This window comes from Callorhinchus milii, unplaced genomic scaffold (genome assembly GCF_018977255.1).
Source record: "Callorhinchus milii isolate IMCB2004 unplaced genomic scaffold, IMCB_Cmil_1.0 Scaffold24, whole genome shotgun sequence".
NCBI lineage: Eukaryota > Metazoa > Chordata > Chondrichthyes > Chimaeriformes > Callorhinchidae > Callorhinchus > Callorhinchus milii.
The window spans coordinates 6,418,752-6,432,190 of record NW_024704765.1 but is presented as its reverse complement, the minus strand read 5'-3'; the positions used below and the strand labels follow the sequence as shown (position 1 = coordinate 6,432,190).

Here is a 13,439-nt window from a genome sequence, read left to right as displayed (position 1 = left end):
TAACATCATTAGATTAAAAGTTCTTTACTCATAGCAATGATTTTACACAAGAATCTATTTCTAAATAGCAAATAAAACATATCTGGTTTGCGGGTTACTCGATACTTAAGTTTTGGGGTTTAGTTAAAAAGTCAGGAATTTGTTAATCAGTGGTCAAATGCTGTGAACCATGAAGTCCATTTCTACAGTCCGTTTTATAACAACAACAAAATTACATTTGTAAAGCGCCTTTCACGTCGGGCAGACATCCCGTTCACACTGAGAATAGTAGGTAGGTAGGACGGCCTGAAGCACATCCAGGTTCATTTGATACAATAAATATTTCATGTTTCATTAAATTGACCTTTAACATCTCAGTCCTTATATTTGAAATGTCAGAATTATTAAAGACCACAAAAACAAAGAAACCTAGTATATTCCACAAAACAGATATACAGCATCAAATTTACAGCAGCTTGGCTCCTGTCACAGGTTTGGTGAACGTGCCCCTTTTCTCAGAGCTGGATTTGAAGTTAAGATCAAGTTAGCATACAACAACTCAGGAATAAAGCCCACTCACAAGGCAAAATATTCTTGTATCTGTTCTTGCTTTTGTTTTCTGCTCTCTGTCCCTCCTTTCTACTGTATAACAGTTTATATTCTTGTTGCTGGAGCAGCTGTTTGAAAAAAAAGTAGATGACTTTTATATGCTCCACATTAGATGCTCAAAGTAACTTCAATAATTAAATTTGATTATTTGGATTTTCCTTTTGTGAAATGAATTGATTAAAAAAACACACCACGCTAAAACTTTAGTTAGTTTTTGCTTGATTAAATGTAAATAAATTTACAACACAGCAGGTTGGTTGGACATGCATAACAAATACAACAATATTTACATATTAAATCTGGTTTACCTCAAATTCCTCCCAAAAGCCTTGCTTTGCCTTTTCGGTGTTGTCTGCTGTCTTATTTAGCTCCTTCACACGATTTTCTATGTTTGCAGCATTTATCCTTGTGGCATTAAATGGCTAGTAAACAGATTGAAAATATCTCCATTAAAATACACTTTTTCAGCTAATTCAATTAAATAATCATCAAAAATACATACAGTACAATTAAAGACAATTAAGTATCCAGTACGTGCAAAAATATTAAAATAAATTTGATGTTTTCTTTTTGTTCAGATAGTTGTATGTTTTGTGCAGTGGTTGTGCAAATATTTTTCTTTCAAGTACAGTATCTTTACAGTGTTACCTACTTGTGGTATTCGGTATTTTGATTGTGTCTGGAGAAACCCGGTACTGTGTGTACACAGTAAATAAGAATGTTCCTTTAGCATTTTGTAGGACTCATTTCTGTTAACTAAATTAAGGCGATTCAAAATAAAATAATCTTTGGTTTGATATAGCGCCTTATCTGGTCGAGATATCTCAAAGTGCTTCACTGGATAGTGGTGTGACAGTTTATTTGAAAATTAAAGAGGTTCATCAAACAAAACGTATGTTGACATTAAAGAACGGCCTGCATTGTGTAGCATAGTGTGTCAGAGACTGACTGAATGCAGGTTTAATTTCCCACACAGTATTTTAGCCTAGATTCTCCTAACTGCTGGTATCGCACTAACTAGAAATCTAATGCCACAATCTGCAAGTCAAAGGACAGTCACCTTCTCAAACATGACAATTAAGAAGGATCTCAGGATCTACCTCAACACATTCAGGTACCGGTTGATTGTTTAACTAGCATATGGTCTCAAAATTCACCACACATCCATTAAGACATAGGTGTTAATTGGCAAACGTTACTTCTATATTTGTACTACAAATAGCCTCAGTCATGTCTTCTGCATGTCCATCGTCCACAATTGGTGGCCGTGCTTTCAGCCACTGTACCCCGAATCTCTGGAACTCCTTGACTCAAACCCCCATCTTAACTCCTCTTTCCCATCTTCAAATCACACCTGAAGACTTTCCCTTCAACAGTATCTTTGGTCACCTCCCTTCTCGACTCAGTGTAACGCCACTCCAAGATGCTACCTGTGTGACGAGCACTATGTAAATGCAAGTTGTTGTTGCAGTGAAACTGTAAAATATTATACCTGTTTAAGGTGCACTACAATTCCTGAGACTTCTACCATTGGGTTTTTCTTGTAGTGCTCCACAAGGTCTGTAAGTGTGTCAAACCTCTCACCTCCACCAACATCATACTTTGCATCCTACAAAATAAAACTCTTATTACTCCTTGAAAACACCAATAGCTTCAATTGCACCACTTTTTAGTATTAATTGTTATACTTCAAAGAGATGTATCTAATGGAAAAAATGCAAATAAAATAAAAACTTTAAAACTCCTAATAGCTTCAAAACAGCTCTAAAGTTGTGTCCTCTAATCAGACCAGAAACCACAGTACTTGTTGGCAAAATCCACAGCTCCAAGTGTTGTAAAACAAAAATATTTTCATAATGTGCTGTAATCAAAAAAATGCAGCATAGTCTGGTGCGTGTTCCCGGATAATAACACAATGAGAAGATGAGGTGATGCCATGAAACATAACAGTAAACCTCAGTAGCCTTTTTCACTGTTATCAATGCCTTGGAACAGATTCTTGAGTGTAATGTTCTGTAAATGTATAGAACTCTATAGAAAACAAATTATTTCTAACTCTGGTTAAAATTGCAGAGCTTGCCATTAAGAGCACTATCTGGCAAGTGTTTTGTTACTTCTCCAGCTGGAACCACACATCCCATTAGAGCTTTGACTTCCTGGGTGAACAGGAATCGAATGGGAACAATCCCTGCTGACATGGCAGGCTTTCAGTACCTTCGAGTATTGGAGCAAATCACATGAACGGTATTTATTGTACAGCTCTCAGAGATGCTATCCTGCGTGAAGGGTGCTATGTACATGTACGTTGTTGTAACTAGTTTCTGGCGGGTGAGAATGCGAGCGGCAGAGTTCTGAATGATTTGGATTTCATGAATGGTAGTGGATGGGAGACCGGCAAAGAGGGCGTTGTAGTAGTCCAGCCGAGAGGTGACAAAGGCATGGACCAGAGTTTCAGCGGCTTTTGGGGAGAGGTATTGGCGGATATGAACAATGCAACGGAGGTGGAAAAAGGCGGTGCTGGTAAGGGACCGGATGTGGGGGAGGAGGATAATTGGGGGTCGAACCTGACGTCTAGGTTGCGTACGGGTTTCGGAGACTTTTAGGGGGAGGCGAGTGCGGTCCCACTGAGGCGGATGACGGAGGAAAGGTGGTGGAGAAGGATGGTGTGATCGACTGTATCGAACGCGACGGAGAGGTCCAGGAGGACGAGCAGGCAGAGGGAGCCCTGGTCACAGATAGAGAGGATGTCATTTGCGACTTTCACAAGCGCAGTCTCTGTACTGTGGGCGGAAACGGGACTGGAGGGGTTCGAAGAGGGAGTGGGAGGAGAGGTGTGCGCGGAGTTGGTTGGCCACAACCCGTTCTAGAGCTTTTGAGAGGAAGGGCAGGTTAGAAATAGGGCGGTAATACAAACCACTTATATTACAATCAATCACTTGCTGTATGCTGCATTTAGTAAACTAATGTGGTAAAGGAATGTGGCTGTGTTAAACAACCAGGCCAAAAGAACAAATGGGATTTTATTCTTGAAATTCTGCTAACTCTGACTGGCCAAGGTTTCATGCCCTCTCCTCCCACTCTCTCCTCCAGCTGCTCTGCGTTTCACAATAATCCCTTGACATGTTGGATGTTTGACCTCAATTATAGCGTAACATTTTCTGGATCAAAGTAAGCATGATTTTCATTTACTTACCTAAAGATCTTGTTCAGAAAATCAGTATCAAAACAAAATACACTTTTCTGACTAACTGGGGCGGGTGGGGGGAGCAAATATTCTGATCTGCCATCTCAAAACTGCCGTTGGTGGGTATTTAGGGTATCACAGAGGATTCAGTGTGTAACTAAGAATGTTGCATTACACTGAGTGGTGCCAAGAGGACTGTTTTTTCAAAAGATTTGGTCAGGGCAATCAATCTTATTAATGTTTGTTTTTACAGTCTTCAATACATGTTTTCTTTATTATATTAGCATTATTGCAAGCTTAAGATCCCACAATTTGAATTTGACACAAATAAGACTCCAGCAGAAGACAGGTAATAATTTTTAACCTGAACTAGAATAACAAAAACATACATTTGTTATTGTAGTTTTAGACATTTTCCTGCTAGCTATTTAATATTAGTCTAAAAATAGCAAATTTTAAAAACTGCAGAATATAAAGATTGATGATGCGTCTGTTTAGCCCACCTGACATCGAATCATCACATGTGTAACCTTTGCTTTTCGGTCTCCATTTTCAAACTTTTCTTCATTCGTTAACACTGACAGGACAAAATCACCTGGTTTGCTGAGACTTTCACGTACAAGGAAACTCCCAGGTTTTCCTTTATCTGTTAGGAGTTTTTCCGCATCTTTCCCTGACAGATGTCCATGATACCACCTGCAAACAATGATAATAATCTGTTGCGTAGGCTTTGTTAAGGATTGAACAGCTTGTGTAATGCATCAAGTTGGAAAAAAGGGCCCAGTTTGAGAGTGTAAGGGCACCATCCCAAGTATGCATACCCTTCAATTTAAAGCAGGCATTCAAGTCAGCTTGATGTTTCACCTTGCCTGCCTGCCATCGTCATTGCATTACACATCGTCCTTGTGTAATACGTAATGGCTAAGTGACTTGATGTGCTGCCCAAGACCCTGGTTTTAGAGCCGGCCCCTGATGAGTATAACAGCCAACCACTTCCTGTATGCTACATTCAGTTAGCTAACATAGTAAAGGAATGTGGCTGCCTGAAACAACCAGCACAAAAGAACAAATGGGACCTTATCCTTGAAATGCTCAGCTATCGGAATTTCGACCTGCTTGGGTTTAAATGCATGTGTTGAATGTTATAAAATGTTGGGTGACTGTTGGAGATGATAAATCTGTAAAACAGACTGTAAATGACACTAGAGTCTACATAGTCATAGTTCCTTTCTTTAACCTTAGATTTCCCTCATTCATTTACCATCAAACATGGTTAATCCAAACATGTGCATCCCAGAAAAATAGTTATCCTCTTTAAATATTTTTTCAATTATGATTCTTGGTATAACTTGGGTTCATCTTTGCTTCTCCTCACTTGACAAGTTACCAATGCGAGAGAGGGTGATGGTGTATAAGGATGAGGGGAAATAATGGTTAAATGTTTCCCCAAAAGGAATAACAAAGTAAAACTGAAAATAGTGAGTGAGTCATTATTGGCTGCCTAAATTCATGCTTTTATGATCAGCTAGCAATGTCAGCCTGGACTAAGGTCAGGTGCCTGCCTAATTGACAGACCAACTGCCCAAGATGGGGTAAGAAATTTACCTTTCAGATGTGGGGTCCTTGCAGTTCAGAGGATACTTTAATTCAATTTTGTCTCCATTCTTTTCTCGTAGTAAACCTTGCTGCTCTGTGTAATACTGAACTAATTCCGCCAATGTAGCAAACTTCTCTCCTCCATACAAGTCATAATAGTCGCCAGTGTTTTGGATTTTGATATGCGTCACTTCATTGATACGCCTGAGAAGTAAACAAATACATAAAATTTAAAACAATTATTTTTTGAAAGCTTTTTTTCATTTCTATTGTTCAGTTTTGTAAATGCAAAAGCCTTGAAGCAAAAGAAAATGAAAAAGTTACCTAGAGACCAAAAATGAGTGAGAAAAAGAAAACCGGAGTAAGGGAGAAATAAAGTTAGTGAGAGATAGACAGAGAGAGAAGTGCACATTGTGGCACTGTATCAGTAGAATTCCTGATGGAACCTATTTTTTATTAGCACCTTAAACCAATTTACATTTTGCATGATGTCCAATTAACTGAACTATTTACGTATCTATAATTTTCTTATCTCAATTGGTGCAGATAATTGGCTCTACAGTAACTGTGGGAACTGGGCTGAAACACTTTACTGTAACAACCCAGACATTCATCATATCACATAATATTATAATTTCAACCTTTTTATTACAGCTGATGAGCATGAATTCCAAGTCACGTATATTAATGTAGTATATAAAAGGATATTAAAAGCAATTTATTTTTTGAAAATGGTGTAGTGGGACCAAGAATAGATTAAATAACTTGTGATCCATCACGCATGTGTTATTTTACTTGTTAATCTTTTTGTATCCAACAACTCGCCCCCACATATCCTCTTTGTGTCTGCCATTCTGAGCCTCAGTTTCCTTCACAACATTTTTTGTTTACTGACACAAATGCATCTCAAGGCCACATTAACCTTTGGGTATAGTACATGTTAGCCAAAATATAACTAACATACATTTCTTCAATTGCTCCAGCCTCCCGCACACATTTGTACAAAAATCCAATACAAATCAAATCTAAAAGAAAAAATCTGATACAGTACAACAACTTGCATTTATATATTGCGCGTCATGCGGGGTAGAGTCCCAGAGGGCTTGTACCCATATCTTAATACCAAGGATCTATAAACAGGACAGCGCTGACTGGAAACTTGGATACTGAGTCATCCATTTCACTTAAAATACAATATGGAAATTAAACATACTCTGATGCATCACAACCCATATTATTCATCATTTTCTGCTCTTTAAACACAAACCCGTTACCTTTGCTTGAAAACCTATTTCCTTCAGTTGAGGACAAAGGGGATTAGTCTCACAATCTTTAGCAGAAAAATTAGGGGAGAGATTAAGAGGTTTTTTTCACTCAGAGGAAGAGAATGTTAGGATTTGGAGTTCATTACCACAAGTGGCTCTTGCTTGTGAAAGCAAATGAGAAAGCTCGAGGCACGATCCTCATTAAGAGCACTATATCAATACAAGTTGTTGTTGGAAGCCTCCACAAAGCTACAGTATGCCAAAATGGATGCAAAGTGCTTCAGCCTTTGCTGAAGATCTGTTTTTTGTTCAGCTGGATGTCTTACACATGCCGAAATCATCACCATGCTTAAGAGTATCTAAAACAAATTACAGTCCGAGCCAGTTATAACATGACAGTCCATAAAATGAGATCCTGTATTATACTGGGACATGTTATAGTGTGGCCAACAGTTAGCTCTTCCAAGGTTATCAGGTCATCGCTGATGTCAGTGAGCTATGCTGTACATGCGTGTCATGTGCAGAAAGCTTGCCAGACAGCAGTGACTGCTCTTGCAATCATGTTCAGTGGTGACTGGAGACACGATCGACATTGTGAGGGCCTCTGTGCCTACACGTAATGTGCAGGAAGTGTCCTACCGTACACTGCGGGTCCACAGTATTCACACGTTATATCCCAAATCTCGGTATAAAGGAATCACAACGTAGAAGTTTACAGACTTGATAGGCTCCAGGTGCAATCTCATGTATCCGTGCAGCAAGGCCTAAAAACAAGTGGCAACTAAGTGTGAATCGAAGATGGAAGCTCACAAGATTTTCAGCCAAATTTGGCTGCTAGTATTATTAACAAGTTATAAATTATGGGGTCTTTCAAAACAAATTGTAATGACCTACTTAGTTAAGGAATGGAATAGGTTAGGAATACCAGACTTTCAACTGCACACTTAGTACTATTAACATGGTAGAGATTCTGTAAATGCAAACCCCTCAACTATCCAGATTCCGTTACTCATATTAGGAAGGTTTGAAATATAAAGCGCAAATAATGACCTATTGTGGGGCATCCCCAAACAAACGATATTCAGGTTAAGATGGCTATTTAGTTTGCATTTCATTTTCATATTATGATGAGTAATATTATGTAGTGCTCATCGTTTACTGATATAACATTTCTGAGGGAAGGTAAAACGTTCATAGCATTTCTGAAAACTGTTAATTTACATAAAGTAAGTCCACAGTTGCTGCTAAGAATTAAGAAGGCACAAATATAAGGAACTGTAGTTGAAGCAACCTTCAATTCCTTTACAATTAAATCATATGGATGTTGAAGAGGAGGAATATTAAAGGTTTCTGGACAATGATCAAGATCAAATAGATGAAGCGATTAAAAGATTAGACGAGGAGACTTCATGTGGAGAAAAATACCAGTGCAGAGTTGATGGACTAGCTTGTTTTTGTACTGTGACATTTCATGATTCTATGAAACGATAACCACTACCAGTTGAAAGATAGCCGGCAGTAGCTGTGACAAGAAAACTATTTTTTACATTTTTTGGTTAGCTAGATGTCTGACTGACACATGACAAATCCAACACTGTGCTTAAGAGCATCCAGACCAACAACAAGTACCTAATTACATTTATGTAGCGCTTTTCACGTTGGAAGGACGTCCCAAGGAGCTGGGACCAGAATATGTATGCCACCTACACACGAGGTGGACTCAATTCCGGCTATCACCTTGGAGTCAGTTCAGCTTCTCCTCACTCCCCCCCCTCCCCACTCCACCCCCACCAAAAACACACACAATATTTACTATAGTTACAGTAGTTACAATATTTACTAATACTCATACCAACCCTAGTTTTCAGTGAATGCAGTCGAGAGATAACAATGGAAAGAGTGCCTGCTGATAACAAAAAGTGCAACCTAGTGTCTTCTAAACATAAAATTAAATTTACCTCAAGGGCATCAAATCAATAGTGACTGTATGACTCTGGGATACTTGTAAAGACTTCATAATATTAAGATCGATATTTAGCCACAGTGGCCCTCAGCTACAGTCGATGAAATGTGATTTGCTTTTAAAATTGTGTTTATCATAAGCTCATTTCCGCCACCCACACAGTGGAATTGAGTTGCGTGAGTTACTAGCAACAAAATTACAGTTATAATCCTGTTCATTTCCTTCTTCAATGGCAAATAATGAAAACAATGAAAAATAATCATTTGGGGAAAAACTAAATACAAAATCATGGGACAATAGGAAGGGTTCATTTCCACAATTCTCCAAATGGGACTTTTCCAGTATATTTAATTCAACATCTCCATGACAAAGTAGAAGAACAGGACATGTTCATATTTGGTGCAGGATAACTTCCACATGCTCCCTTGTGTTTTTATCAATAGAATAGCACAATCATTTCATTTTATAGATAATTTATAAAAAAACTTTTAAAAAATCCATGATGTATTTAAGCAAAAAGTGAAACCGGATGCAATGTAAAGTGTTTCTGCACTACGTGATGTTTCCATAACCTTGAGTGGATTATACAATAATTTATTATACATGTTCCCAAACCCAAGATTTTCCCCTCAGTCCCAAAGTACTTAGTGTTTTAAGGCAACAGTGTAACACAGGAACTATCTGATACCTAAATTAAAATATGGCCACATTATCAAATGTTTTAAACAGGTTATTTTCAGCACCACCCAATATGCGATTGTAAGCATGTCAGCAATCTTCTGATGAACCACAGATCATTCAGATAAAGGTGTGTTATTGGGGGAAGGGGTGATTCCTTTTTAATACATTAAAAAAACATTCAATTCAATGACACTAAATATGGCAACGTTTTTACATTATTTGTGCAAGTAATAATTGTAAATGTGCATTCAAATTTTGCCGATTATCTACGTTTAGCCATAAGACACCCATGTGTTTTGGACAAAACAGCTGCATAAAATGCAATCCCTGCATTTATAGAGAATTAAACCTTGGCCCATATCAAGACAGTGTTCATTTACTGGTTGTGATGAAAAGTGCAAAATTCAGCGTCATTACAATATAATTTATAATAAAATTTACATTTATATAACTCCTTTCACATTGGGTGGATATCTCAAAGTGCGTATGTGTCATACTTATCAATGGAGTTAATTAACACTTGGTCACACATTCTACTACTGGCGATGTCTCAAATAATTATTGTCTGTAGGTGAACTGTACCCCTCCCACAAATTTGTGAGAACAGATACTCAAAGCCACTCTACTGAACCAAGTGCCGTGAGTCTCTGGATTTTAGTGCTGCTTTGCAGAATACTGGTTTGCCAGGAAAGGTGGTAGAGGGTCAGGACACTAGAAGCATTTCAAAAACAACTTGATGCAGTGATGGGGGAATAGTAGGGTGGGCGTTCTGAAAAGATGAAATCGGATGGGCTGAAGGGCCTTCTTCATCCAGACCAATCTTGTGAACTTGTGTTTGATATATAATACATTATTTTCTCTGCACACCACAATCTTCCCACCAAGATCAAATGTAATTCAGCAATTATAAAGCCAAGAGTGCATTAATATTTACTTTAATGTATACTATATCAAATGTAGATTTTTTATTTTACTTTATCATATGTAAGGAATATTATACTAATTACAATATTCAAATACAACCCAAATGATCTGCTTTCAGTATTCAGTTTCCCATTGGTATGTGCTCAAAGTTACTATAAAATGGCATCAATTTATTATTATTACCATCATCAATTTGGCATTCTCACTTATATCCCATTACAGAATATCCATCATAAAAGTGATGTAAAGCATCCATGACATTTTCCGAATAATCATTGGATTGTACTAAATGGGAATATCTCAGTGCAAAGCAGCAAAAAAAGGATTTGTTTGCTGAACTGTTAGTGGATTCAACATCTTGCTTAAAGAATGCACCATCAAGAGAAATCCGTGAAACTGAGAAGAAAGTTTCAATGAAAAATTGTGATGGTTGAGTTGAAGCATAATATTTTCGAGAGATTTATCAAAGAGCTAAAATAATGTTACATTGAGCAGATTTTGGATAGTTACTAGCTACAATCTTTGTTGTACCATAATAGGGGAATTTGTTTCAGCTGCAAGTGAATACAAAAGTCATCTGTGAACCAAAGGAAATGTTTTATTGTACCCAGCGCCTTGGGACGTCCTCCCGATGTGAAAGGCGCTCTATAAATGGAATCTTGTTGTTGTTGTTGTAAATTTATAATTTGTAGCACTTTAGTCACTGAGAGCTAAAAACTATTCCCTTATTGATAGAGTAAAGCAACATTCAATTGTAATACAGTATGTGGGAATTAATACCTATAAGCATATCAGATTCAGTATTCAAAATAACATTTTAATTCCATTTCATGTACCAAAACATAAAAGATTTTTTATTGTGCATCATTCTGATTGTAGTACAAACAAAAATGTGAGATACTGAGAAGATTACACTCACATAAGATTGCATGGCAAAATCTTATTGAGCATTCAGTCCTAAACTATGAAACAAGACCTGGTATATGTGTGAGCTATCAACCGGTCTAGCAAGTCACAATATTACTAGCTAGCAAGGATCACAAAGACATTTATTTCCAACCCAGAAATTATACCCTCCTGCTGCCTTTCCCTTCTTTACAAGAATTTTGACATGGGCTTTCTTCATCTAAACCTCTCCCATGGTCTTGTGACATCAAAATTTAGAGGAACTGAGAAGGTCAATTTGTAAGGTTGTTAAAATAAAATCATAGAATCATAGAATGTTACGGCACAGAAGGAGGCCATTCGGCCCATCAAGTCTGTGCCGGCTCTTTGATGGAGCAACTGACTTTTATTAACCCCACTCACCAGCTTTCTCCCCATAACCCTGCAAACCCGTCTTCTCCAGATACCTATCCAGTTCTCTCTTAAAAATAAACTGTAATTTTGTTTTACTTACGTTACAAAAATATAGGAATCTCAGTGCCACCAAATACTGTGGTTATTTCTGTTACTTTTTTAAGCCTTTCCAGTCCAGCAATATGACTGTTGCCAATTTAATAAGGCATAGCATGGCATCAAATAGCTCGGTCCCTTTTGGACACTTACTTAAGTGACACAGGCAAAACCAAACTGAACCCAGAAGTGGATTTCTTTAACAAAGAAAAAAATAAATAATTCATTCAGTAAACGTACAACATATCGTTCCAAAGAAAAGTTGATTTCCCCTAAAGTGGTTTAAACATTTCCATTTGCTTTATGCGTGCAGATAAAGAAGCGCACGTAGAGCAAATGGAAATTTCTTAACTAAATTAGGGGAGCTCAATTTATTTTGGGAACTATAGAATGCTGTTTGGCACATGGACATCTCGTGGACATTGTACGGGTGACTGAAAGAGGAGGCAGGAGCCTCCTAGGAAAACCCTAGCTGTTGCTTTGAAATCTGTGTGAAACAGTGGGAAATAAAGAAAAAGCAGACTTTTTATGTGATATGGTCAGGACTTCTGTTTTTCAAGGTTTTCAAAAAAAATCATATTTCAGTGTTTATTTTTGACATTTTTTGAATTCTGCAAATCAGGGGGTTTCGGGGTGGGGGTTTCACTTGGCACCTTCACGATGCACCTTCCTCTTCACGTTTGTTGAGAGGAGGGAGGCACTGCACTTGCATGAAAGTTACACATGTGTAAGAGTGCCTCTCTCCCCTCCATGTGCCCAGGTGCATCTGGGTTTCATTTTTTTTGCACCTGCACACACGGAGGGGAGAGAGGCACTCTAACACATGTGTAACGTATGTACATCAGGACAGTTAACAATTAATGGGGTTTTGCAGTGTTTATTGATCCTTTAAAAAAACTACTTTCATTTGTCAAATTGCAAGTTAGGCTTTTCAAATCTCACAGATATTAATTAGCAAATCACATTGACTTTAAACTTTTCCACCCCACAAATTATTCCACAATAAATCAATAGTAACTGACAAAGTGTATTTATTGTAACTTTACTCACACATGTCATTGGTGATACTTAATACACCACTTATTGGAATTTTCATCCCTGTGTTTCATGTGCTTGACTCAGAAGACACAATAATTAGGTCAAGAATGATAAGCTATAGGTATGATGCACAGGTAGTGTGAAACTACAATATTAGAGTATTAAACTCTCACCTCTAGGAAGATTGAATCTGAATCCTAGTTTACATTAGCACTTCTACCCAGAATTTTTCTACCACGTGAGAGCTGTCAGTCCTGGTCAGATCATAGAGGGTAGGGAATAAGATCAGTTTACCGTATTGAACCACTTTGTTTTATTTACCCATTTTAGTCTGCTGGTGCTTTACATAAAAAAACGTTTCTATACAGTGTTCTATCAAAACTGATTGGAATTACTGAACTAAAGAGGGGAATTAACCTAATTTACAGTAAAAAGGAACAATGGTTTATTTTAGAAAAGAAAGAGGAAATGAAAGATGCTAGTGCAAAGTAAAATGTTGGGTAGATACTCCCATTTGTCCACAATGAATTGAAAAAGAACACAATGAGGTAAGATTTACAGCATTCCTTAAATGAGCACCCCCAAGCACTTTGTTCAATTCTCAAACTGATCTACCACCATCTTGGATTTGGAGTCTGGGGCAACAGACTGAATGAAGCCTTTTGTCTTTTGGTGCCCTTGAATAATCAAGATTGTTTTAATACTTATTACCAACCCTTGTGGAAGAAAAATCAAATGTTTTCCAGGAAAGGAAAAGTGTGAAGTTTCCTGTAATCTGTAAGTTTGAAATAGAAGATCGATTGTT

The 13,439-nt window shown here is 37.6% G+C and overlaps 1 protein-coding gene across 1 annotated transcript in view; it reads right to left on the bottom strand.

Annotated features, from left to right (window-relative positions):
• Positions 1-13,439, bottom strand: part of ptpn11b (protein tyrosine phosphatase non-receptor type 11b) — a 39,060-nt gene that overhangs the window by 7,688 nt on the left and 17,933 nt on the right. The window contains 5 exon segments of the mRNA XM_007906950.2: positions 560-656; positions 897-1,010; positions 2,081-2,197; positions 4,276-4,468; positions 5,378-5,572. Of these exon segments, the coding sequence (XP_007905141.2) occupies positions 560-656; positions 897-1,010; positions 2,081-2,197; positions 4,276-4,468; positions 5,378-5,572 (716 nt within the window).